The 27,676-nt window shown below is 38.3% G+C and overlaps 1 protein-coding gene across 2 annotated transcripts in view; it reads left to right on the top strand.

Annotated features, from left to right (window-relative positions):
• SECISBP2L (SECIS binding protein 2 like) overlaps positions 1-26,915 on the top strand; it is a 58,548-nt gene extending 31,633 nt beyond the window's left edge. For both annotated transcript variants that reach the window (XM_006077811.4, XM_006077810.4), the window contains 7 exons: positions 610-779; positions 1,531-1,663; positions 3,265-3,427; positions 5,672-5,892; positions 6,858-7,012; positions 11,015-11,234; positions 22,663-26,915. In XM_006077811.4, the coding sequence (XP_006077873.4) occupies positions 610-779; positions 1,531-1,663; positions 3,265-3,427; positions 5,672-5,892; positions 6,858-7,012; positions 11,015-11,234; positions 22,663-23,345 (1,745 nt within the window). In that variant the 3' untranslated portion in view covers positions 23,346-26,915. The remainder of the gene's footprint in view (positions 1-609; positions 780-1,530; positions 1,664-3,264; positions 3,428-5,671; positions 5,893-6,857; positions 7,013-11,014; positions 11,235-22,662) is intronic.
• Positions 26,916-27,676: the final 761 nt, after the last annotated feature.

The raw sequence follows: 27,676 nt of genomic DNA, 5'->3' as shown, positions 1-27,676 counted from the left end.
AGGGGAAAGGGATAAAGCAAAATCCTTGAGGAATTAATCCAGAGATGGGATTACTAGCAGAAGTGGTTGGTGAGCCTTGAGTGGGAGTAAGGTTGCCTGCCACCTCCTCTCAGGTGGCTTAAAAGCTTATATTGGAAAGCATCTGCTCAGGGAAGTAACAGGAAAGCTTTTCTGCTAGAGTGAGAGGATTGAGATGATTAATAGAGGCAAGGTTTACTGAAGGATGGGCGGTATACACTGGAGAATGAGGGTATCAATCAGGCATAAACGAATTGCTTGACTAGTCCTGAAGAACACAGCTGAGAGGGATAAGCATCATTTTTTACCGACAGGCTGAAATGAGGAGTGACAGTACTTACCTTATATAAGGGTCATTCTTAGATTCATTAGCAATAAGAAGAGGTACAGAGTTTTGAAATTTCAGAGATAGAATGGTTCTTTGGAGCTGTATCTGAGGGACATTGCACGGCCATATACTGCTTCTGCTATTATGATGTCAGTTTTCCACAAGAAGAGGATGTTCTTGTTCTTAGACGTTTATCATTAGAAATTTTGAAAGTGTGTGGAGTTGGCCATAAGAGTAAAACTAATGTTCTTGTTTGGTTTTAGTGGTCACTGCAGCTTCTTTCCACACTAAAGACTCTACTAACAGAAAACCTTTAACCAAAAGTCAGCCCTGTTTGACATCCTTTAATTCTTTGGACATTACTTCCTCTAAAGCAAAAAAAGGAAAAGAAAAGGAAATTGCAAAACTAAAACGGCCCACAGCACTTAAAAAGGTAAGTCAAAACCTGGGGATGATTATTTTACAGGATAAATAAGGGTTTAAATCTGTTTTGCAAATGTAGTTGTGGCATTTTAGCCAACAAATTATTGTGGAAAGTTTGTTAAGCATGCATCTTCATGATGACTAGTTAGTTAATTTGAGGTTAGGGTCTCAGCATCATGACTATTTTTCTGTGTTGACCAAGGCTCTGGAGAATGAGTTCTGTCTGTAAGGTTAAAACAGAAAAAATTAAACATTTAGGTATCCAAAAACTTTGGACCCTAGGAATCAGAAGCCTGAGGTTCTGGTACCAACTTAGTACTTAGTGTTTTGTTTTAGCAAGCCTTTCTTACCTTCATCTTCTTCGTCATTAAGTTGGGGATAATATCTGCTCTCTTTAATTCAGTTTTGTTATTAGGAGGAGCAGGATGAGATAATATATAACCAAATAAATCTAATGTAACTCTGTGGTCTGGTTTCCACACTTTTAATTTTACCCATTTTGGGGAAAGCCCTAGTTTGTCAACTCGGATTTAAAGAATGAAGCAGATCTGGTTTAGTAGCTGTAGCATTATATTGCCTCCCTTTATTTTGGATATAGTACTTCCTTCAGCTTCACTGCCTAAAATTACATTTACCTTTTTGCCAGTTTTCACATAGCCAGACAAAATCCTCATGTCCTTTTTTTTAAGTGTATAATAGTGAACATTTTAATCATTCAATACATACTTAAAGAGTAATTGAAGACTGGTAATGACTTTTAGGTTATTTTGAAAGAAAGAGAGGAAAAGAAGGGCCGTTTAACTGTGGACCACAATCTTTTGGGATCTGAGGAACCAGTAGAAATGCACTTAGATTTTATTGATGATTTGCCGCAAGAGATTGTTTCCCAGGAAGGTAAGATCACTCTTTTTCCCTTTCTTCTCATAAAATGGTCCAGAGTTTTTTAATTGGTAGGTAACAGCACATCACTAGTTATTCTCCTAAATGTGCTCCATGTTTTATCTAAGTTATTTTTTATGTTTGAGAGTTTATTTGGAAGATGCTTCTGTAAGGAGATATTTAAAGGAGAGGCAGGTGTTAATAGTAGGTCTGTGGCAGTTTTGAAGCTTGAATCCTGAATTTATTGTGTACTCTCATAATTCTGATCTCACTAATGTCGCCTCTGTAACTGTCACAGTTCCTTTTGTCTTCTTTTATGTCCAGAACACAGTTGGCTATCTTTTCTTTGCAGGACTGCAGTTGACCCTTGAACAATGCAGGTTTGAACCGCACAGGTCCACTTGTACACAGATATTTTTCAATTAATTTTGTGGAATTAACACATATGCTACAAAGAGTAGAGAATTGTAAAGCTTGTTGCAGTGCAGAGTCCAGTTGGTTGATAGGATTCAGTCCCATACAGTGGGTAACCAGCACATGATTCCAAATGGGACCTCAGGAAAACTGCAGATACCTTCAAAAATTTATACTACTATGAAAGAAAGATTTTGAGAGAGACCTGACTAGGTCCCTTTTTCTACTGCTATTCTTCAAATTTCAGCAAAATATTTAAATCTGGTTTACACATAGATGTAGTAGCAATGTTCCATTGGGTTTAGAAAAATAAATTTACTTCTAAGAATTATTCCAATATATTTGGTTAGAGTTCTTCTTTACTCTCAATTAAACATCTTTCCCTTTGTATTTAGGTGTTATCTAATTATCCATTCATTCAACAAGTGTTTTTGAATACTTACTGTGTGTACTTTAATAACTGGAGTGGGGGTGGGAAGCTCAGGAAATGTAATAAAGCTATGTAGTGGGCCGTCCCTGTTACAATAAATTTACAGTCTAGCAGAGAGATAAGGTGTATATATAATTTTGCAAATTAATGGACTGGACAAGTACTAACTCATTTCCTGAGTTCATTTGTTTGAGAAGGAAGCAGTAACTAAAGGAAGCAGTTGAGTCAAAAGATGACAAACGTGGCTACCTGAGCACAGGAGCGAAGACCAGATGAAAGAGAAACTTGGGTGGTGCTTGGAGAGTCAGGAGTGGTGTGGAGGGAATGGGAGAGGTAGAATCATCATTGCTAGCAGCAATGGGAATTTTAAGGCAGTTTTAAAAATTATTTCTAAGAAAGAGGTGGAAAAATATAGGAGGCAGGTAATATGATCCGGAAAGAGGTGCAGAAGCAAATACGTCGTTTTGTTCTTCAATTTAGATCCTCTAAGGGTACGTGTTTTAGGTTACTTTGCCTTCTCTCATCTTTTCTGTGAAGACTTATAGGCTGTGCTTGATTTTTTTTCAGAGTATATTTTAAGACCTAATAGGAAGATTTGATATTTGTAGTATATGAGAAATGTTTGTGATAGGAGCAATGCCCAACTTGGTAGCTTCTGGAGAATTTGAAAGTGACACAAAAGATACTGCCATTCTAAGTGGTTTTGATTGGTGTAGGGCTTTTCAGCATTTGAAATTCCTAAATTCTTTCTCCTCACCCCACTTCTCCACAGATACTGGACTGAGCATGCCCAGTGATACATCCCTGTCTCCAGCAAGTCAGAACTCTCCATACTGTATGACACCCGTGTCCCAAGGCTCTCCAGCTAGTTCTGGGATAGGCAGTCCAATGGCATCTTCAACAATAACCAAAATCCACAGCAAAAGATTTAGAGAGTAAGTTTTAGTCTCTGTTGAGGTTGAATAGTTTAAATATCTTGATTGTAGTCCTGAATTTAATTTTGTTTTTATTTCTTGGTGGGTTGGGCCAACAATACCAGAGATCTTTCTTTCAGATTTAGTTTAACAGCTGGTTTTATTATATAGAAAACATTTTATCTGTGTTCATGTAAAAGTGATTTGACAATAAATATTCTTTTTATAGCAACTAGTGTTCATCCCTAGGAAATTTGGCCTCTTAGAGCTTATCTATAAAATGCCATACTATCACATTTTCCCTCTCCAGTGCTTTTGCTTTTCGGTTTATATTGTCCTTCAAAAAAAACTTCTCTAACCAATAACAATTCTAAGACCCTACTATATGAAGTCAACCTATTACCTAAAGCTATTTGTTTTTAAGTGTATATTTCTAAGTTTTAAAATGCCATCTGTGAATAATCTTGAACTGACAGTCATTGCTCTGAAGGATTTGGGAATATGAACATTGGTGTGGATGAGTTAATTTTACCTTTATTTTTTCTTGCTTATGAAAGAATCCCAGCGTAAGAGTAATGTGAATTCAAACCACAATGATTTGTTCTGTTCCTTTTTTTTATATTACTGTTTTGAGCAAATACCACCTAGATTTGAGAAGTTAATTAGTTAAGTGTCAAATAACAGATGCAGGGCAAGTAAATACTTGGAGAATAAGATTTTGCTCATGTATGAAATAAACAGCTTGGAAGAAAAGCAGAATAAAGAAAGTTGCATTTTTGGCATTTTATTCTTTAATTGCATTCCTTAATTTTGTGTACTTTATTAATCTTGTGTACAATATGTCTGGTTGTATCTTCTCTTCTGAAGTAATGTCATACTCATGTATTTAAACATTTTTCACATAAACATTAAAAAAACCTCCAACATTATTATTTTTTTTTTTAATGTAAATGCTGTTTATTGCTTTTTTAGCTCTTATTTATTTATTTTTTTTTTTGGAACTGTACCATTATTTTTTTCACTAGAGAAAGGCAAGCCTGGATTTTCTCACCATATAATGTTATTTACAAGTGGCAATTTGCTGGCCTGGCATTCTTAGATTAGAAATTACCCCATTTCTCTTTCTTAAATACCTACTTATGATAGAGATTATGGATGAGAACTAGCAAAATAGAATATATAAGTAGTTTACTTTCATGGGGTCGCAAAGAGTTGGACACGACTGAGCGACTGAACTGAACTGAACTTACTTTAACTTAAATGACTTCCTTACCCTTGAAATTAAGTACTGTAGTGGCTTTGCACTTCACTTCCTGTTTTCTGAGCTGTTCAGATCAGTTCAGTCGCTCAGTCGTGTCCGACTCTTGGCGACCCCATGAATCGCAGCACACCAGGCCTCCCTGTCCATCACCATCTCCCGGAGTTCACTCAAACTCAGGTCCATCGAGTCGGTGATGCCATCCAGCCATCTCATCCTCTGTCGTCCCCTTTTCCGCCTGCCCCCAATCCCTCCCAGCATCAGAGTCTTTTCCAGTGAGTCAACTCTTCGCATGAGGTGGCCAAAGTACTGGAGTTTCAGCTTTAGCATCATTCCTTCCAGAGAAATCCCAGGGCTGATCTCCTTCAGAATGGACTGGTTGGATCTGAGCTGCGGCCATATGTTATCTCACAAAGAGCCCCATTCAGTTGCTTTGCCCAGTATAAGGGCATGTGACTTTTACCTTGAAGATCTCTTTGGTTTTGACTTCAATTTAATTACTGAATTCATCTTCTCTAGTCATAGATTTTCAGGGTTAGAGGGACCATTGAAGCTGTCATCCCTATTTTTATGGTTCAAGAAGCCAGTACCTGGAGACTGGGATATATCCAAGCATGGATGAGGAACTGTTGGTATTAGGCATTTGGTTAGCTTTTATGAAATCAATGTGTTTCTTATTAGAGGCATCCTTAGTATTCATTGGAATAAAATAACTTTATGCATTATCTCCTTACCAAAAAATGCCTGTTTTTATCTAATAGAAGGCTAATATTTGATTCATACCGTTAGGAATTTAGTAATTAGGTGTTTAGATAGTCCTTCCTAGAGGTCTGTCCTTTACATAAAAGCCGATCTGTTCTAATTCAGAAGAACTCTGTTATTTTTCTCATTGATTGAAGTATTTAGGAGATTAAGACTTGGTTTTTTTTTTTTAATGAAAACCTGTTGCTGGATGTATTTTTTTCCTAAGTAATTTTATAATTACCTATTTTTTATTTCCTTTACAGGTATTGTAATCAGGTTCTTTGTAAAGAGATTGATGAATGTGTGACTCTTCTTCTTCAAGAACTTGTCAGCTTCCAGGAACGCATCTATCAAAAGGATCCTGTGAGAGCAAAAGCAAGGAGACGGCTGGTTATGGGTCTTAGAGAAGTTACAAAACATATGAAGTTAAACAAGATCAAGTGTGTTATAATTTCTCCAAATTGTGAAAAGATCCAATCCAAAGGTATGAGCATTTTACTTTTGAAGTGTCTTGATATTTATATAGTATAATTGTGGAATATGTAGTGACTTTTAAAAGTGGAAGCCATTTGTCTTTAGGAGAGTTTAGGTATAAAACATAGTATTAAACATGAGGAAAGAAAATGAAATATTTCACTTACTTCATTTTAATAAAATTGAGAACAGATTGTAAAGAAAATCCCCATTTATGAACCCTGGTGAAGGATTTAGGTTGAGCCAACCAAGTGTCCTCTTTGTTGTAAAAATCTTTTCAGTAGAATTTATTTACAGAGGTAAAGAAATGCCCTCTTACAAGTTTACTACTTTAAAAATTTTTACATTACCCTTGATAGCTCTTTTCTCTTAAAAAGAATTAGGAAAAAGATAAAAGTTTCTGCTTCTGTTTATGGTGGAAATTTGTATCAGAAATCAGCAGTAACAGAGGTCTTTGGGTGAGCCAGCACACAAGTACTTTGTACCATGTCGTGCACCCTTTTCTGTCCTTTTTTCGTGGAAGAGCCACTTCGGATGATTGCAATAGACAGATGCATCAATAGCAGTAACAGGCATATTCTGCACAGGGGAGACGTACTAGTAAAAACAGTCATTTATAATCCGTCTTCCTGCCTGTAATGGGCTGCTTACATGAGCTGAGAGATTGGATAAAAGGCATCAGCTACTATTAACAATTTTAATTAAAAAAATAAAAAGTATTTATTATATTGAAATTTGATTCCTGTTGTGCTAATCCCTGTGGAGAAACAAAAATACTGGCATTACAGGAATATGGTATTTAACTGGGGAGAAAGAAAATATGTACATATAGCCATAGATAGGAAAATGTGTGGAACAGCCTAAGTGACCCCAAGCATTCATAGAATCCTTTGCTGCTGTGTCTTTTGCTTTAGCTCTAGGGTGCTGAAATAGCTTCATTTAGGAAATAACTAAAATAAAACCTCTATGTCTCAGGTGGCCTGGATGAGGCTCTCTATAATGTTATAGCCATGGCACGGGAACAAGAAATTCCATTTGTGTTTGCCCTTGGAAGAAAAGCTCTAGGTCGCTGTGTGAACAAGCTAGTTCCTGTTAGTGTAGTGGGAATCTTCAACTACTTTGGCGCTGAGGTAAGACTTAGAAGACACAGTCCCCCGGTGCCCTCTGCCACCACCCCCATAGTACATTTTCTTTGGATACATGCCAGTGTTGTGTTTGAGAATTTGCAGAAGTGATACGGTGACTCTCCAGGAATGAGTGGAAAATTCTTGAGTGTTACATTTCCTTTTTTAGTGTTGAAAACATGTAAGTTAATCCTATAGCATTTTGAAAAGATTTTAGCTCATATTTCTGCCTCAGTGGGTTTGTTTTTTTTTTTCCTGGGTTCAGATATGTAGTACTTGATAATACATATAATTGCTGGGTAAAGATGTCCAGTATTGTGTAATGTAAAATAATTTTCTTCAGTTTATATGTTGGGTTTATTGTATGCTATTAGGAGTCAAGCGAGAAAAGAACCCTTTACTTGGAGAGGATTTTCCTTTAGAAAACCAAATTCCTAAACCTGTTGAGAGAACAGTTCTTCACCTATGATAGTTGTCTTTCTCTCATAGTCTGCTAACACAGACTTTGCCCATAGGAGCTGCTAAATGATAATGTTACTTATTTAGACTAATGCTTATTAACTGATATCATAAGATTGGTAATTTTTTTTGTTTTAATATGTGGGGTTCTTTTTAGTGCATTATTTGACTTCATTGTGATTTTTTACATTGACGTGTTTTCAGTTATATTTGTTTTAAATTGTATACAATCTGTTGCATAAAATAAGACTTGTATATGAAGTTGAAGCTAAAGTATTTTGTGCCACCGCTGATGAACAGTTTTCCCTCTTCTCAGCCATACTATCTGTGTATATTTAAGTGTCTCTTTCCTATCCAGTCACTATATTTGTATGGTTCCATCCCCCTATTTATTCAGTTTCTCTCTCACTTCCCATTAAATTTCCTGTGTACCCACCTACTCTGTACAGTCATGTGATTAATATTTGTGCTTGCCACAGGAACCCATGCTTTTCTCAGTTACAGGTATCACACTGCCTTGCTGTAGTTCATGTATTTCTTCATGTAACTGAATTCCTTGCAGGCAGGCCCCTTGTCTTTGTGTCTGACAACCTTTTACATTAGTTGGGAATGAACAGGTGATAAACGTTTAATAAATTGTGTGGTAGGTGTATATCTGCCTGCTATGTGAAACTATATCTGAGGATGTGGATGGTAAACAGTAAATAGCTCCATGGTAGAGACACATAGGCTTCCCAGGCGGCTCAGTGGTAAAGAATCAGTCTGCAATGCTGGAGGTGCAGGTTCAATCCCTGGGTCATGAGGATTCCCTGGAGAAGGAAAGGGCAACCCTCCCCAGTATTCTTGCCTGGGAAGTCCCATGGACAGAGAAGCCCAGCAGGTACAGACCGTAAGGTCGCAAAAGAGTCAGACACAACCTAGTGACTAAATAACAACAAATGATATGTAATAAAAATGTAGTCCTTTTTTGTTTACTGTTCAAGTTTGTGGAATAGGATCGAGATCAGGAAAAGTAGACATGTTTGTTTTTGACTGTATTGACTTCTTACTGAATTAGATATATTAAGTTATTTGAATGCTTTTTTATTATAAAATGTTTGCCAGTTTTATTTGTACATTGCTTTACTTGCCTTTTCCATTGTATGGTAGATGAGTTACTGTTTACCAAACACTTTCATAGAATGGAGGTCAAGGAAATACTGATACATGGTCAAGTGTGTCTACTTGCAGTAAATATGGTAGCCCGTCTAAGTTAAATTTACCATCTAGTAAGACTAACCTTTGAATTAAGCTTTCGGTCTTTACACTGCTACTAGAGACTTTTATTCCCCAACAGCTTCTCTCTTCAATTGTGCTTTCTTTTCTATCATTTTACTTCCAACAGTTTCTGTGTTTTATTGTATTATAAAACCAATGTGAATCTCAAAATTACATATCCATGTGCCTGTTTTCTTTGTTGGCTTCACTTAAGTGCATGATTTGTTGAATATTGCAAAGCGATATTTATGACATGTTACATGTTTTTAATGAAATCCATCCTCCGGTGGCTCAGACAGTAAAGCGTCTGCCTCCAATGCGGGAGACCCAGGTTCAATCCCTGGGTTGGGAAGATCCCTTGGAGAAGGAAATGGCAACCCACTCCAGTATTCTTGCCTGGAAAATCCCATGGATGGTGGAACCTGGTAGGCTACAGTCCATGGGGTCGCAAAGAGTTGGATACGACTGAGCGACTTCACTTTCACTCCTTCCTTTTTAAAATTAAGTAAATCCTGAATTTATTTTTAATACTACTGTCACCCACCTCTCTTCAAAAATCAAAACAATTAGCAACAGTGTTTATTGTACCTGCTGCTATAAAGAATTTAAGCTGCAGCTGGGTAAAGCATGCTACTTATGTTTTTTCTTCTCAAGTTTAATTTATAGAGACATGTTTTTCCATAACATTATGGCACTTTTTTTACCATGCTGTCATGTTATGGTTTATACTTAAATGACAGTGCTTTATTTAGAAAAAGACAGTTGTGCTGTACTTTTCCCCCATTTTCTAAAAACATAATTTTATGTACATAATTAAACATTTTTATAGGTAGCCAGATTGTATCTACCATCTGAAATTTTTTACTTAATTTGTGGGTATATATATTGCATTATGATACTAAATCAAGACATTAAGGAGGAGTAGAATGTTGTTAAATTGTGATGTAAGAACCACTAAAAGGACCTTCCTATAGCTTAGATGGTAAAGAATCTGCCTGCAATGCAGGAGACCCGGGTTCGATTACTGAGTCAGGAATATCCCCTGGAGGAGGACATGGCAACCCACTCCAGTATTCTTACCTGGAGAATCCCATGGACAGAGGAGCCTGGTGGGCTACAGTCCATGGGGTCACAGAGAGTTAGACACGACTAAGTGACTAACACACACACACATGCACACACGAACCACTAAGTTGTTCTTTGATTATCTTTTTGTGACTGTGGAAACTTCAGTTTGCTTTAGATATTGTTATACCTCCTAGTTACTGAAGTACAATTGTAATGCAATATGAATTTTGCTGTTTTACTAACACATGTGTGCTCCATTACTTACCATTTCACTGGGATTGATAATTCTATTCATGTTCGTTCTGTTTTGCTGATGGAAGAACATCTGGTTAACTCTATATTGTATTTCTAGGTTCTTTATTCAGTTTTTATAATTTGCCTTTCATCGTTTTCATGGCCCAGCTAGCCAAACACTAGCTAGCCAATCACTTGACTTGTATTTGGTCTTTTTTAAAGCAGCATTCTTTCAACAAACAAACAAACATTATAGGGAGCTTTTAATTCCTATGGAGACTGCCATCTCCTTCTGCATCCTTGGACATCACCCTGCATACACCCATTCTCTTATATTCGAACCCATATACGATTCTTCACTGCTCCCCAGACAAGCCTTGAACTTTATTAACTCTGTGCCTTTGTTTATGGTTTTGCATGCTTGGCTAAAAATGCACTGTCTCCACCCCTCAAAGCTGTGCCAGATTTTCAAGGCATATATCAGGTGTTACATTGCTTTATGAACTCTTCACTAATACCCAGCAGTTAGATGTTTCCTCCAAAACCTAAACACTTTGTACATCTCTAGGTATTTAAGGTATTGTGCCTTGAATCGTTATTGTCTCCTGTCCTCTCCTTTCAGCCATATAGAGGGTTCCTTGAGAGCAGAGTGGCGGTTCCAGTAGTCTCTGTACCCACTGTAGTGCTAGATGCTATAGCCGTGCAGTTGTTGAATTAATAAACTCTGTTGAGTTAATAAACTGCAAGAACTTTAATATAGTGGCTAATACTGAATCAAGAATTTGCTTCAGACTTGTGAGAATCAATAAGTTACAGAGAAAAAAGAAAATAAGTTACAATATTTTATAGAGTTCTGTGGTTTGCATACCTTTGGATTTTGTGCTGATGGAAAGTGTATCCGGCCCTGAAACAGTAGAGGTATTTATTGCTAATGATAGTAATAAAGAGTATAACACAAAATGGACTAGGCAATATCTCTTCTTTTTCTAGAGCCTGTTTAATAAGTTAGTAGAACTCACTGAGGAAGCCAGGAAAGCATATAAAGATATGGTTGCCGCAATGGAACAGGAGCAAGCTGAGGAAGCCTTAAAGAACGTGAAGAAGGTGCCGCACCACATGGGGCATTCTCGGAATCCCTCTGCAGCAAGTGCCATTTCTTTCTGTAGCGTTATTTCCGAACCCATCTCTGAAGTAAATGAAAAGGAATATGGTAAGTTGTTACATACCATTTTAAATGACTGAAATTTTGAAATAATTTAATGATTAAAGTCATTTTTAAAATGACTGTTTCAACTTTCTTGATTATGCAAATTTTGCTCACATATTTGGTTTAAAAATTGCATTAAACACGTCCATTGAAAGTTAAGAAAATATTTGGGGCTGAGAGTTTCTATTAGACCCTGAAATTAGTTACATTTCCAAAATCTTAAAACGAAAAAAAAAAAAAAATCCCAAGGGATTTAAAAAAACCAAATGTACCATTCTTCTAAACTATAACTAAGTAAATTCTAGGAAGTTTTATTCTAATACTTTACTGTTTTCTAATTCACTGTCATTCATATAAAAATACTTATTGAACATCTACTTTGTGCCGCACCCTCTCGGTATAGAGGAGAGATTAAGCCTAACATCATGTTTATTCTTGTGCAGTTTGCAATACAGTGTAGAGAAAGCTATTATCCAGATAATTTGAGAATGTGACATTGGGGCTAGGAGGTGATTAAGCCCTCATCTGTTTATATAGGTAAAAATTAAAACTATTACGGTTAGGGTATGTGAGACAGGTGAACAGCAATGGATGAAAGACAAAATTCTGTAGGTGAAAATCTGAAGAATTCTCACAGGAATCCAAAAATGCGTGGTCAGAGGGTTTGTCTCAGAAGCAAAACATTAGCAAAGATCCTGATACTTTATACTTGACTATTAAAATTTTGTATCTAATAACTAAACAAAAGTCCTGAATACTATTCAGTCTAAACTTGGCAAACCTAGACGTGTGACATTTGTCCTGAGTTAAATCTGATGGTAGTCAAAAAGAAATACAGACTAAATACAGCATTTATGTGTGAGATTTAAGGTAACAAATATTGACTGTAATCTGCATCTTAGTAGTTAGTTGCCTTGCCTTGTCTCTATAATACTTTGTACTAGAATACTTGCTCACTTTCTTGATCTCGTTTCTGATTCACTTCCTCGGTTCTTTTTAAAAAATAGTTTAGCCACCTCCTTCAGCATGACTTCTTCTTTTTCTCTTCCTTTCTCTCTTCAGTCTCACCTGAAAGTTTACTAAACAGCTTGTTGCCACCTAAAATTTAACATGTAAAAAACTGGGTCGTTCATCTTTTGGAACACTTTGATGATGCCCCAGACCAGAGACAATTAACAGGTTATTGTGCACCTTTTAGAAACTCTTTTGGTCAGGTAAAGATGATTCTGGCTTAGAGGCAGACATTTCTTCGACTGAAATGATACTAGTTGAAAACAAGATAAAGGGCAAACTTTGTAAATGAAATCAGTTCTCTGTATTGCAATGTGCCAGCTCTCAAAGATAAACTGTATGATAAATTCCTAAAGCTGTGGATTTAGGGAAATGACACTGATCTGGGCACATTTGGGCACATGATAAAAAGAACCTGTCAAAGACTTAGGAGATGTTTTCAAAAAGTACCAGATTTAAAGTGTTCAAAGATTGAAGCCTTGATTTTTCCACACTCTGCCTGGGGCATTTAGGCATAATTCACTAATTTCTGAGCGTCAGATTTGTCTTCAGTAAAATGAAGAGAGCTCATCTAGGTCCTATAAGATTTTATTCAAAACTAAAGTTCTCTAAACTAATGGTTGAATTCTAAGAAGAGTTATGATTATACTGTGGAAGTGACACATTCAGGAGATTAGGTCTGATTGAGTGCCTGAAGAACTATGGATGAAGGTTCGTGACATTGTATAGGAGGCAGTGATCAAGACCATCCCCAAGAAAAACAAATGCAAAATAGTTGTCTGAGGAGGGCTTACAAATAACTGAGAAAAGAAGAGAAGCTGAAGGCAAAGGAGAAAAGGAAAGATATACCCATCTGAATACAGAGTTCCAAAGAAAAGCAAGGAGAGATAAGAAAGCCTTTTTCAGTGATCAATGCAAAGAAATAGAGGAAAACAATAGAATGGGAAGGCCTAGAGATCTCTTCAAGAAAGTTAGCGATACCAAGGGAACATTTCCTGCAAAGATAGGCACAATAAAGGACAGAAATGGTATGGACCTAACAGAAGCAGAATCTTCCTAACAGAAGCAGAATATTAAGAAAAGATGGCAAGAATATACAGAACTATACAAACAAGATCTTTATGACCCAGTTAACCATGATGATGTGATCACTCACTTAGAGCCAGAGACATCCTGGAATGCCAGGTCAAGTGGGCCTTAGGAAGCATTGCTATGAACAAAGCTAGTGGAGGTGATGGAATTCCTGCTGAGTTATTTCAGGTCCTAAAAAATGATGCTGTTAAAGCGCTACACTCAATATGCCAGCAAATTTGGAAAACTCAGCAGTGGCCACAGGACTGAAAAAGGTCAGTTTTCATTCCAGTCCCAAAGAAAGGTAATGCCAAAGAATGTTCAAACTACTGCATAATTGCACTCATCTCCCACGCTTGCAAAGTAATGCTCAAAATTCTGCAAGCCAGGTTTCAACAGTACGTGAACCAGGAACTTCCCAGATTTTCAAGCTGGATTTAGAAAAGGCAGAGAAGCCAGAGATCAAATTGCCAACATCCCTTGGATCATAGAAAAAGCAATAGACTTCCAGAAAGACATCTACTTCTGCTTTATTGACTACACCAAAGTCTTTGTCTGTGTGCATCACAACAAACTGGAAAATTCTTAAAGAGATGGGAATACCGGATCACCTGACCTGCCTCCTGAGAAATCCATATACAGGTCAAGAAGCACCAGTTACAACTGGACATGGAACAAACAGACTGGTTCCAGATTGGGAAAGGAGTATGTCAAGGCTGTATGTTGTCACCCTGCTTATTTAACTTATATGCAGAACACAGCATGTGAAATGCTGGACTGGATGAAGCACAACCTGGAATCAAGATTGCCAGGAGAAATATCAGTAACCGTACATATGCAGATGACACCACCCTTATGGCAGAAAGCAAAGAGGAACTAAAGAGCCTCTTGATGAACGTGAAAGAGGAGAATGAAAAAGCTGGCTTAAAACTCAGCATTTGAAAAACGGACATCATAGCATCTGGTCCCATCACTTCATGGCAAATAGATAGGGAAACAATGGAAACAGTGAGAGACTTTATTTTTGGGGGCTCCAAAATCACTGCAGATGGTGACTGCAGCCATGAAATTAAAAGACGCTTGCTCCTGGGAAGGAAAGCTATGACAAACCTAGTCAGCATGTTAAAAAGCAGAGATGTTACTTTACCAACAAAGGTCCATCTTGTCAAAGCTATGGTTTTTCCAGTAGTCATGTATGGATGTGAGAGTTGGACATGAAGAAAGCTGAGCGTCAAAGAAGATGCTTTTGAACTGTGGTGTTAAGACTCTTGAGAGTCCCTTGGACTGTAAGGAGATCAAACCAGTCAGTCCTAAAGGAAATCAGCCCTGAATACTCATTGGAAGGACTGCTGCTGAAGTTCTAATACTTTGGCCACCTGATGCAAAGAACTGACTCTTTTCTTGAAAAGACCCTGATTCTGGGAAAAATTGAAGGCAGGAGGAGAAGGGGACGACAGAGGATGAGATGGTTGAATGACATCACCGATTCAATGGACATTGAGTTTGAGCAAGCTCTGCAAGTTGGTGATGGACAGGGAGGCCTGGCGTCCTGCAGTTCATGGAGTTGCAAAGAGTCGGACACAACTGAGCAACTGATTGAACTGAACTAAAGATTCTGGTGTATGATCTGATTTACCAGGATGCCAACAAAATGAGTGAAAATAATCATAAATAATTTGCTTTGAGAATAAAGCACAAAATTACTCTATTGGTATCAGATGTATTTGGCAACAGACATGAAACCCACTGATGTGGCCTCAAAAATTAGAATGTTGAATTATTTCACTGTGTTGTCAAGATCTCTAGCTCTGTCCTTCTTTCTCTTTTTCCATTTTCAGCCTGGGACTTCTTATTCTTGTGCTCCTCATCTCATATCTGTAAACAGCTGCATTGGCCCTGGTCATCACAACAGCAGTCAAAAAGCAGAACGTTCAGGCAGTGGGCTCTTCTTATCAGTGAAGGAAACAGTTTTCAGAAGCCTTCACTTTTTGTTTCATTTGGCCAGAGCCAATCACGTCACTGCTTTTAGCTGCAAGGGAGATGTGGGGAAGAGATTATTTGGCAAAGAAGAATGGGATAGTTGTGATAGTCTGAGAACAATTTTAATTCCTCCTGTGGGACTGAGCTCAAGTCCATCCCAAGTCTGGGGGCTCTGTTAGGCAGGAGGAAAATGGGGAATGACTGTTGGGTAGACAACAACTAGTATCTTCCATGCCATCCTTGTGTAAGATTTTGAAAAATTTTTTTGTGATTTCCACAGTTTAAAGAAAAAGCGAAGCTGGGAAAGGATTGCTAAACATTGGTAGGATGGAAAGGCTCCTGTCACCGCCCAGTGTTGCTGTTCTTCGTGTGCACCTTAATTGTTTTGTTTGCTTGTGTTTTCCTTCCACCTGAGCTGAGTCTCAGTTCTGTCATACTTCCGTGAGACAGTTTCTAACATAAATGCCAATTAAACTGTAAGTTTTTTGAGATAGAAATTTGGCACATAATGGGCACTTTACATATAATAATAATAGCTCACTTACTGAATTCTTACTAGGTACTTTTTTTAACTCGTCATGTTTATTAAGACATTTAATCCTCTGAGTAGTCCTTGGAGATAGGATATCTTGTACAGCATTTTACAGATTAGAAAGCTAAAATGAAATGAGGTAAATAACTTGCCATTGTCACACAGCTCATAAGTTTCGATGTAAAACCTATATTCTTAGCCAGTGTGATATGATTTTCCTGTCTGTTGAATGAATTCTCAGTAGGACCATACAGTAGGTTTTCAATAACTACTTATAAGGGAGGACTGCTTCTGTCTGTCTTGAGTTTCCAGCTCATTCTCTGCCACCACGCCTTGTTCTGTTGGCTCTTGAAGTGACTTGGTGTTCCTTTACTGTATACAGTCTAAAGATGGATGGCTTCCCTCTGTGTACTAACTGAAGGGAGAAATATACATACGTCATCCTCTGACAAAGCCAATAATGATTTGAAAGTTGAAAAGGCACTTTCACAAAGAACCAAATAACAAAACAGAAAGCACTGAGGGGTTCATAAGCAAAAGAACAGCTGTATTGAATATGTTCTTCTAAAATAAGCAATTTAGAAGCAGGTTCGCTTTGGATCAATAATATTTTCAGGTTTGTTGAGATCTTTGACTCTGCCTTTAAAATGCTGCCTAATCCCTTCTTCAAAAGTGGACTTCAGATGTGCTGTTCTGGCTTTAGACTGCCTGTATTTTCCCCTCCCTCCTACCCACCAACTGCTCATCCAAAGAAGGCGTTTTCATACTTGCTCGTTTCTCCTCCCCATCACAGTCATGTGTTTGTGTGCTCCTTAGTTATTGATCAGGCTTCACCTGTTACTCTAAGGTGGCAGCCTGGGCCCTCCCCTGCATATGTGAACTCAGTGGCTCTTTGATCATTGTGATACGTCTCTTGATGGCTAATCACAGAGTCCCTTGTCTCTGCTTCCAAGGTCATATCTCCCTTTCCTTTCCAAAGGACCCATCTGGCTTTCAGCTTACCTACCTAGCAGCAGAATGCCCAAGATAGAACCTAGAGAAAGATCAGCCCTACTCAGTCTTACGACCTCCTTTCTTTCTCCTGTTTCTTTGGCTCACTGTCAGGGGAGAGGTGAGGCTTTTTCTGAGACCCCATGTGAATTCTTACAGTGCTTTTGAAAGAGGGAAATAAGTGTTGGAAGGAAATATAAATGTGTACCTACATTTTGTAAATTTTTTTTACTTTTTAAAGCTATTTTCTGCATAATTAACTGTATATGTGAAATTTTCATTTATTGTAAGGCTTATTTTCCCAGCACACACTGCATGCTAACCTAGGAACACAGAGATGGATGGGAATGAGGAGGGAGGAGGGGTAGAACAGCAAACACAGAAAAAATGCATTTGAACCAGATATGCAGGAAGTGCTTTGCGACTTCAAGTTGGTGACCGTCTTTCCTAGGAAAGGCAGGAAAGGCTTTACCAAACAAATGACATTCAAGAGTGGTTATCAGAGCTGAGTAGGACTCTGAAGGGGAAAGGAGGAAAGCACATGTCATACAGAAAGCACAGCTTGTGCAAAGCCAAGCATAGTAAATAGAAAGGGTATGACTTCTGTGAGCAGTGAAAATTCAAAATGACCTTGACCTGGAATGCATGACAGAGGGTTAAAATGAATGGGACCAGAAGGAAGATTATGAAGGGGTTTGGTTATATACTAAATTACGGAGTTTGGATTACTAAGGTAATAAAAAGCCAGTTAGTGATGTGGTCAGTTCACAAAGCCGATTAGAAAGATACTGTAGATGTACAGCAAGGTAAAGAAGGCTTGAATTAAGGCAGTAGTGACCAAATTTAGTAGTTTTTGAGCTCTGAGTGACATGGTATAGTTATGAGTTCAGTGGAGAAAGAGAATTAAGGATTACTGTAAGGTTTCTTTGGGAGAAGGCAAGGGCACCCCACTCCAGTACTCTTGCCTGGAAAATCCCATGGATGGAGGAGCCTGGTGGGCTGCAGTCCATGGGGTTGCTAAGAGTCAGACATGACTGAGCGACTTTACTTTCACTTTTCGCTTTCATGCATTGGAGAAGGAAATGGCAACCCACTCCACTGTTCTTGCCTGGAGAATCCCAGGGACAGGGGAGCCTGGTGGGCTGCCGTCTATGGGGTCACACAGAGTCGGACACGACTGAAGTGACTTAGCAGCAGTAAGGTTTCTTCTGCTTTGAGTCTGAAAATGACATTAACTGAGAATGAGAATAAAGGAGGGGCGCTAGATTTTTTGTCATGAGGCAGGAATGCAAGTAGAGAGACCTATTCTACACTTGAAGTAACTGCAGGAAAGAAAGATTTTTTCCCCAAACCGTGTGCCCTAACTTCAGGTGGCCAAAATATGGTATGTAGCGACAGAGGATGAGATAGTTGGATGGCATCACCAACTCAATGGACATGAGTTTAAGTAAACTCTGGGAGTTGGTGATGGACAGGGAGGCCTGGCGTGCTGCAGTTCATGGGGTCGCAAAGAGTCGGACACGACTGCGCAACATGTAATTGATAGGTGGCAATCAAGTATATTTGTATGAATATACTTGCTTTATCATTACAGTTTGATCATTATGCCTATAAAATGAAGATATCAGCTACAATGCAAATAGAAGGAAATTTTCATTTTTTAAGAAAACGCAAAAATAAGTAAGTGGGACTACACCAAATCAAACAGCTCTCTGCAGCAAAGGAAATCATCAACAAAATGAAAAGGCAACCTGTGAAATAGGAGAAAATATTTGCAAATCATATATCTGATGAGGGGTTAACATCTGAAATATACAAAGAACTCATACAGCTCAATAGCAAAGAACAATCAGATTTAAGAGTGGGCAGAGGATCTGAATAGACATTTTTCCAAATAAAGACCAGTAGGTGCATGAAAAGATGCTTGACATCACCAGTCATCAGAGAAATCCCAAACAAATCCACAATGAAACATCTCCTCAGAACTTGTTAAAATGGCTCTTGTCAAAATGGCTGCTGCTGCTGCTGCTAAGTCGCCTCAGTCGTGTCCAACTCTGTGCGACCCCATAGCCGGCAGCCCACCAGGCTCCCCCGTCCCTGGGATTCTCCAGGCAGGAACACTGGTGTGGGTAGCCGTTTCCTTCTCCAGTGCATGAAAGTGAAAAGAGAAAGTGAAGTCACTCAGTCGTGTCCGACTCTTAGCGACCTCATGGACTGCAGCATTCCAGGCTCTTCCGTCCATGGATTTTCCAGGCAAGAGTACTGGAGTGGGGTGCCATTGCCTTCTCCGGTCAAAATGGCAATAAATAACAAATGTTTGTAAGGATGTGGAGCAAAGGGCACCCTTGTACACTGTTGGTCAGAATGAAAGTTGGTGCAGCCACTAAGGAAGACAATATGGAGGTTCCTCAGAATATGCAGATGAGAACTATCGTATGATCTAGCACTTCTACTTCCGAGTATTTCCCTGAAGAAAACAAAAACATTAGCTCAAAAAGAGGTATTCACCTCCATGTTTATTACAGAGTTATTTATAGTAAATAAAATATGGAAGCAACTTAAGTGTCCATCGATAATTAAAGAGATAAAGAAGATCAGTGGATAAAGAAGATGTGTGTCGGGGTGTGGGGGTGTGCCACATACATTGGAATATTCAGTTCAGTTCAGTTCAGTTGCTCAGTCGTGTCCTACTCTTTGCGACCCCATGAATCACAGCACGCCAGGCCTCCCTGTCTATCACCAACTCCCAGAGTTCACCCAGACTCACGTCCATCAAGTCAGTGATGCCATCCAGCCATCTCATCCTGTGTCATCCCCTTCTCCTCCTGCCCCCATTCCCTCCCAGCATCAGAGTCTTTTCCAATGAGTCAACCCTTCACATGAGGTGGCCAAAGTAATGGAGTTTCAGCTTTAGCATCATGCCTTCCAAAGAAATCCCAGGGCTGATCTCCTTCAGAATGGACTGGTTGGATCTCCTTGCAGCCCAAGGGACTCTCAAGAGTCTTCTCCAACACCACAGTTCAAAAGCTTCAATTCTTCGGCGCTCAGCCTTCTTCACAGTCCAACTCTCATATCCATACATGACCACTGGAAAAACCATAGCCTTGACTAGCCGGACCTTTGTTGACAAAGTAATGTCTCTGCTTTTGAATATGTTGTCTAGGTTGGTCATAACTTTCCTTCCAAGGAGTAAGCGTCTTTTAATTTCATGGCTGCAGTCACCATCTGCAGTGATTTTGGAGCCCAAAAAAATAAAGTCTCACACTTGTTTCCACTGTTTCCCCATCTATTTCCCATAAAGTGATGGGACCGGATGCCATGATCTTCGTTTTCTGAATGTTGAGCTTTAAGCCTACTTTTTCACTCTCCTCTTTCACTTTCATCAAGAGGCTTTTTAGTTCCTCTTCACTTTCTGCCATAAGGGTGGTGTCATCTGCATATCTGAGGTTATTGATATTTCTCCCGGCAATCTTGTTTCTTCCGTTCCAGTGTTTCTCATGATGTACTCTGCATATAAGTTAAATAAGCAGAGTGACAATATACAGCCTTGATGTACTCCTTTTCCTATTTGCAACCAGTCTGTTGTTCCATGTCCAGTTCTAACTGTTGCTTCCTGACCTGCATACAAATTTCTCAAGAGGCAGATCAGGTGGTCTGGTATTCTCATCTCTTTCAGAATTTTCCACAGTTTATTGTGATCCACACAGTCAAGGGCTTTGGCATAGTCAATAAAGCAGAAATAGATGTTTTTCTGGAACTCTCTTGCTTTTTCCATGATCCAGTGGATATTGGCAATTTGATCTCTGGTTCCTCTGCCTTTTCTAAAACCAGCTTGAAATCAGGAAGTTCACGGTTCACATATTGCTGAAGCCTGGCTTGGAGAATTTTGAGCATTACTTTTCCTAGCGTGTGAGATGAGTGCAAATGTGCGGTAGTTTGAGCATTCTTTGGCATTGCCTTTCTTTGGGATTGGAATGAAAGCTGCCCTTTTCCAGTCCTGTGGCCACTGCTGAGTTTTCCAGATTTGCTGGCATATTGAGTGCAGCACTTTCACAGCATCATCTTCCAGTATTTGAAATAGCTCAACTGGAATTCCATCACCTCCACTAGCTTTGTTCGTAGTGATGCTTTCTAAGGCCCACTTGACTTCACATTCCAGGATGTCTGGCTCTAGGTGAGTGATCACACCATCGTGATTATCTTGGTCGTGAAGATCTTTTTTGTACAGTTCTTCTGTGTATTCTTGCCACCTCTTCTTAATATCTTCTGCTTCTGTTAGGTCCATACCATTTCTGTCCTTTATCGAGCCCATCTTTGCATGAAATGTTCCTCTGGCATCTCTGATTTTCTTGAAGAGATCTCTAGTCTTTCCCATTCTGTTGTTTTCCTCTATTTCTTTGCATTGATCGCTGAAGAAGGCTTTCTTATCTCTTCTTGCTATTCTTTGGAACTCGGCATTCAGATGTTTATATCTTTCCTTTTCTCCTTTGCTTTTTACTTCTCTTCTTTTCACAGCTATTTGTAAGGCCTCCCTAGACAGCTATTTTGCTTTTTTGCATTTCTTTTCCATGGTTATGGTCTTGATCCCTGTCTCCTGTACAATGTCACAAACCTCATTCCATAGAGCCATTAAAAAGAATGAAATCTTGCCATTTATGATAACAAGGATGAGCCTTGAGGGCATCAGTGAAATAAGTCAGAGAAAGACAACATATGATTTCATTTTTATGTGAAATCTTGAAAAAGAAATCCCCCAAGCACATAGATAGAACAGATTGGTGGTTGCCAGAAGCATGGGGACTAGGGGTGGGTGAAATGGATGAAGGAAGTTAAAAAATTACCACCTTCCAGTTATAAATAAGGCACGGGGATCTAATGTACAGCATTGTGACTATAATAATAGTATTGGACTGCATATTTGAAGGTTGCTAAGAGGGTAGCTCTTAAGGAAAAAAATAATTGCGAATGGGGATGGGTGTTAACTAGACTTCTTGTGGTGATCATTTCTCAGTATGTGCAAATACTGAATCATTATGTTGTGCACCTGAAGCTGTTGTGTTTTATGTCAGTTGTATCTCAGTGATAAAAATTAAATGGAAAAAGTAAAACTCACAAAAAGTATGTGTGAGAGTTGCTCTTCATCTTCTGATTCCTAGTACATTTTTGCTGTAAACTGACTACTGTTGTTAAAAATAATACAGACTGTCACCACTGCATTGTATAGTAACATTATTTTTTTGGCTCCAGGGTCACTTGGTAAGCCAAGCAACATACATATATTATAAAACACATTTTCACAAATGTTAGAAATGCGTGCATGGCTTCTTTGCTTATAAATGGAAACACAAGTTCCATTACAGGCCAAGAGACAGCTTTTAGATAACTTGCTAAACGAGCACAATGTAAACCTGTCAAGTCAGAACTCTTTCTTTCTTTTCTTTTTTTTAATCAGAGCATTTCTAATAGGCATTTTGGCTCTGCCATCTGTGACTTGTGGATCCTTGATCCCAGGACACTTCAGGGCCAAAAAACGTTAGGCAGTTCATTGATTTTTGTGAATACATGAGAGTCAGTGAGCTTCTAGTACTGTTGGATCTTCTGCATTCTGAAGTATTAATATACTTATTTTGGCCTCTTTGTTGCTTTATGTTAAATGTACTGATTTAAAGAAATATTTTTGAGAGCTGTTTTCCATTTATAACATTTAAACTAGTACTAGAATAAGGTAAGTTTTTAGTTTTTTCAGTTAGTGAGCCAACAGATTTCTGTAGCCTATTCTTCCACTTCTGAAAGTTGCATGATTCTGAAACTGTTCTGGTTTTTTAAAAATCTGTTTGATATTTGCAGAAACAAATTGGAGAAACATGGTGGAAACTTCCGATGGGCTGGAAACATCAGAAAACGAGAGAGAAGTTTCTTGTAAGCATAGCACATCTGAAAAACCCAATAAACTTCCATTTGACACAGCCCCTGTTGGTAAGCAGGCATCATTAGTGACTGCAGGCAGTACTACCTCAGCTACAAACCCTGGAAAATCAGCAGTGGGCGATAAAGAGGAGGTGAAGCCAGATGACCTGGAATGGGCCTCACAGCAGAGTACAGAGACTGGCTCTCTGGATGGCAGTTGCCGGGATCTTTTGAATTCCTCCATCACCAGCACCACCAGCACCCTTGTACCTGGCATGCTTGAAGAAGAGGATGATGAAGAGGAGGAGGAGGAGGAAGATTATGCTCACGAACCCATATCTGTAGAAGTACAGCTCAATAGTAGAATTGAGTCTTGGGTCTCTGAGACCCAGAGAACGATGGAAACTCTTCAGCTTGGAAAAACCCTTAATGGTTCTGAGGAAGATAATGCAGAGCAAAGTGGGGAAGAGGAAGCAGAGGCGGCTGAGGTGCTAGAGCCAGGGATGGATAGCGAGGCCTGGACTACTGATCACCAAGCAAGCCAGGAACAGCAGAAGCCCAGCAACTGCAGCTCGCTGAACAAGGAGCACTCTGATTCTAATTATACACCCCCAAATCTATAACTCAGGAAATGTCAGCTGTCTGTCTCAAACTACATAAGGGTTACAGCCATTATAAATCTTTCATGCTTCATCTCAACATTTTGCACTGTCTAGTATTTAATATATGTATTTAATTCCTGACAAATATTTTTTAGCCGCCTTTTACTTGTTTTGTGATCCATAGCTTAACTGATAATTAGCATCTGTGTCTTTCTAAGAACTGTGTGGAAAATTCAGAATTGTTTCAGCCTTTTTATGGACAATAATGATTTTAAAAGAAGACCAGGTTTTAAAGAAAGTAATTTTAAAATGCCTATTTAGTCATTTTGAAAGCTACAGATCGAGGTTCTAAGGACAGGAGCAATTTCCAATGTTTGCTTCAAGACTACACCTCCTATACTCGTAACTGTCTGACCAAAAAGTTGTTTGGGTTTCTTTAAAATAAAGGAAACCTGGAGGTAGAGTTAGAAAACTTAAAAAATGGCTGAGGGTAACTAAGTTCACAGTGATTTGTGTTAAAAATTGATGCAACTTATATTCAGTCCACAAATGCTCATTTCAGTAGTCACTGATCATTATAATTGATTAAAGTTGGTTGGCTAAGTAGAGCCTCCAATACTTGGGCTGGCAAGGGAATCACCATGACAGATGAGAGCTGGCCTTATTTGTGCAAAGTGATAGGTGTTTAAATAGTGAGAAGTTGCCCATTAGAGGGCCTTCTGGTTTCTGGTTCACATTTGCTTCTTAATTACCTCAGGAATGCTCTTGTACATAGTTGTATTTGCATAAAATTAGGCAAATTTGGACAGGTGAATAACTGTAACCGGTTGTATGACGACAGCACTTCCATGTAAATTATCCAGAAACAGAGTCTTACACTAGTGTTCTCTTGCATGCTTCTGACTTGGGATTCTCTGGACTTCAGATATGGATTTGATTGGGTATTCAGACTTGTCCAGAGTGAAAAATCATTGCACCTTTTAAGAAAACTACTTTGTCCCTAACCTTGAGCACCTGCTACATAACACTGACCATAGTTACTGATGGGAGTCAGGGAAAGAAACTGTATGCAGTTGTAACATGTATCCTGATAATCAAGGCTTGGAAGAAGTTTTGAAGAAAAGAGAAAGTTGTTCTAATTGTGCTGAAACTGTTAGATTTTAGAGTTTGCAGGTAGGCGCAGGTATTAATTCTAGATCATTGTTTTATCTCTGCCCTTCTTCTGAGATGTTTAAACTCTTGGGAGAAATTGAAGTTAATGAGCTAAATGTTTTACTAATAGTCACCACCTGGTAGTAACCTTTGCAAGTTTATGATGGTGGGAGAATTAGGAATTACCTTTTTTCTGTGTTCCCTCCAACCACCTCCAGTTGGCCAATTTGTGTGTGCATGCACATATACACACAGACGCGTGCCAGCTTTACACTTTGAACTCCCATAAGCAGGCACAGAAGTGAAGAGGAAGGGGTGTTTTCCTTGTCCAGGTTTTATGGGGCAGAGAGCTTTGCCTCACCGAGGTGAATTGGGCAGATTCTTGACTGTAGCATTGGGACTACTGTTCTGGCATTGATGTTTTGTAATCCTGGCATATATTACTGGTGAAACCAGATTCTTGGTTGGTGACTGACTTGTTTGTGAATTGTGAAAGTTTATGAGCATTGCTGTGTAGGAAATGTCAGTCTAACAACTTTATTAGTGTGCTAAAAGGGGACATTACTGTAGTGTCCTGTCTGAACTGTTTTTCAGCATAGACTTCTTAGGCACAAAGTGTCCAGTACTTAAAGAAATGTAGCATGTAAGGAATGAAGCCTCTCAAGTGGTAATCATGGATTTATATGTGGCAGATCTTTGTGTCTCTGTACATTTGGAAGTGTTCATTGATTTAAAGAAATGATAGAGATTTTGAATTACTGACAGTCTTAAAAGTAAATCAAAAACTTTTCATACTTTTTAATGGTGTAAATTTCCTTTGCTTGGTGTCAGTGATTCAGATAACTCTTGATCTTAAAATAATGAATGGCTTTTCAAAGGTTTCTTATATTTTATACCTCTACTGAATGAGAATTGTCATTTTAGATTTTTGACATTTGTATCAAAAGGGAAGTTGAGGAAATCTTCAGAACACCAGTAGCTTTGAATTTTGCTATAGACTTCAGAAGTGTTCAATTATGTGTTTGATAAATGCTCTTGCATGTGCAGGATCTTCTGCCAGCAAAGCAAACCAAGGGACCACAGCGTTTTTTATATGAGACAGTTGACCTCTACAGGACAACCCAAAATTTATTAAAGGAAATGCTACTATGTAGGATGTATGCTTAAGTAATTATTGATAATGTCTTTATAATTCATTTCCTTTAGATAAATTCTGGCATGTATGTATATTGTATTCAGGCGGAGGTGTGAAATTAGGAAAGGATTTTTTTCTGGATCTGGGTGAGTGGCTCTTTGGAGATCTAGAGAGATCTAATGGTAAGAGTAAGGGTTTATCATCACAAGAAATAAAAAAATGTAGTGATTTTTTTCTTTGTGTGTAGAGATTGTTTTACTGGCAATAATTGATATTAGATTTCTATTTCAGTACATAAGTATATGAATTCAAGTATGAATTGCACTCCCACAATTAGATTTCTGCTTCAGTAGGTTTGTTTGCTGTGAAGATTACTTCTCAAAAGACAAAATGTTCATATTAGCTTAACTCTTGGTTTAAATATGTTTGTAAATGATGTAATATATTTCTTTTGACTAAAGATGGGGGAAAAATGTGTGTTATACATTGAAAAGTTTTTAAATGCTTTGACTGGAGGTCCTTTTTGCAGAGATGGTATTTTATATGCTTCCAGTATTTGGAAAAGAATTAGTCAAAAGGAATTCACATAGTTTAAATATTGAGAAATTAATATCCAAATAATGTACTTGCCTGATTTCTTAATAAGCTGGGGGAGGTGGGTGGGGTGGGAGTTACAGTGTGCAAATGAGTAGTGAACTCCACATTCATTTTTTCAACTCTAACATAAAACTGTTCAATCCTAACACATTGTTACTTTAATATATGTATAAAGAAGTATTACCGTTTGTAAAGCTGCTGTTTGCTTAAAAATAAACCTGTCATTTAAGTATTTTCTGTATGTTGTGCCAACAAGGAAGAACATTAACTTATCCGTTTACTTTTTTTTTGGTTTTTAAAAATTTTTTGTGAAGTAATTTATTATCTTCCTCCTACCTTGTTCCTTCCAAACTTTACACACTTCCCAGAATCAACCAAACTGTTGGCCTAATCTGAAATCTGAATCCTAATTAATGATAAAAATTTAAACTTTGTTGGCACATCACACTTTAAAAGGATTTGTATTATTTTGTAATTTAATTTCTAAATATACCACATGAATTTATAATTTAATGTCTTAATTGTAATGCTCTAATTAAAAGCTAGCAAAATTATGAATTATAACATGAAGGGATTTTCATCTTGTTCTTTTGCTGTATGAAGGATGATTGTTATATCACATTTTAGAGGGTAATAACAGCTTTTTTGCACTATGTAAATACTAGTGGAGATTCTTCTGTAACTAATAAAATGATTATTGAAATGTAGTCTTGTCATTTCAGAATAGGTGCTTAAGGAATTTATGACTTCCCCAATGTGTAGGATAGAGAAAATAAGAGTTCAGTTATGGTATCCCTTAGTGCTCTCCTGGGTTAATCCAAAGAAGGTTATGAAATATGCAAGACGAAGTCATTAGTGAAAATCTCTGTTTTGGATGGTTAGTGTGATCTGTGTCATGGGTCTAACAGTCTCGCCAGAGACCATCTTAGTGTTAGGAAAAGGCTCCTACAAATTCCATCTCCTTTTAATACTAATTACTCTGTGCCAGACATTGTTCTAAGCCATCTTCCAATATTAACTTATTAATCCTCAAGCAACCCTGTGAGGAAATACTATGATAATTTCTCACTTTTTAGATGATGAAACAATCATGGAGATGTTAAGTAACTTTCCCAAGTTTCAACAGCTGGTAAAAAGCAGAACTAGGATTTAAATTCAGTCCTGTGGTTGGTATGCTTTTTTTTTTTTTAAATAATTGGAGTGTAGTTGATTTACAGAGTTGTGTTTCAGGTGTACTGCAAAGTGAATCTGTTACACGCATCTATATATCCACATTCTTTTACTATATAGACCATTACAGAGTATTGAGTAACAGAGCATGGCCAGTCATTCACAGTTTTTAGCATGCGACTGAATGTTGATGTGTACCCATTACCCTGCTTCTCATTACCAGGCATCAGTTACCCTGGGACCACTGGTGGTCTTGTTCAGCCATCGGTTGTCGCCCCAGTGGGCCTCTACCCCAAGG

This window comes from Bubalus bubalis, chromosome 11 (genome assembly GCF_019923935.1).
Source record: "Bubalus bubalis isolate 160015118507 breed Murrah chromosome 11, NDDB_SH_1, whole genome shotgun sequence".
In the NCBI taxonomy this organism is placed as follows: domain Eukaryota; kingdom Metazoa; phylum Chordata; class Mammalia; order Artiodactyla; family Bovidae; genus Bubalus; species Bubalus bubalis.
This window is presented reverse-complemented; position numbering and strand designations above follow the sequence as displayed.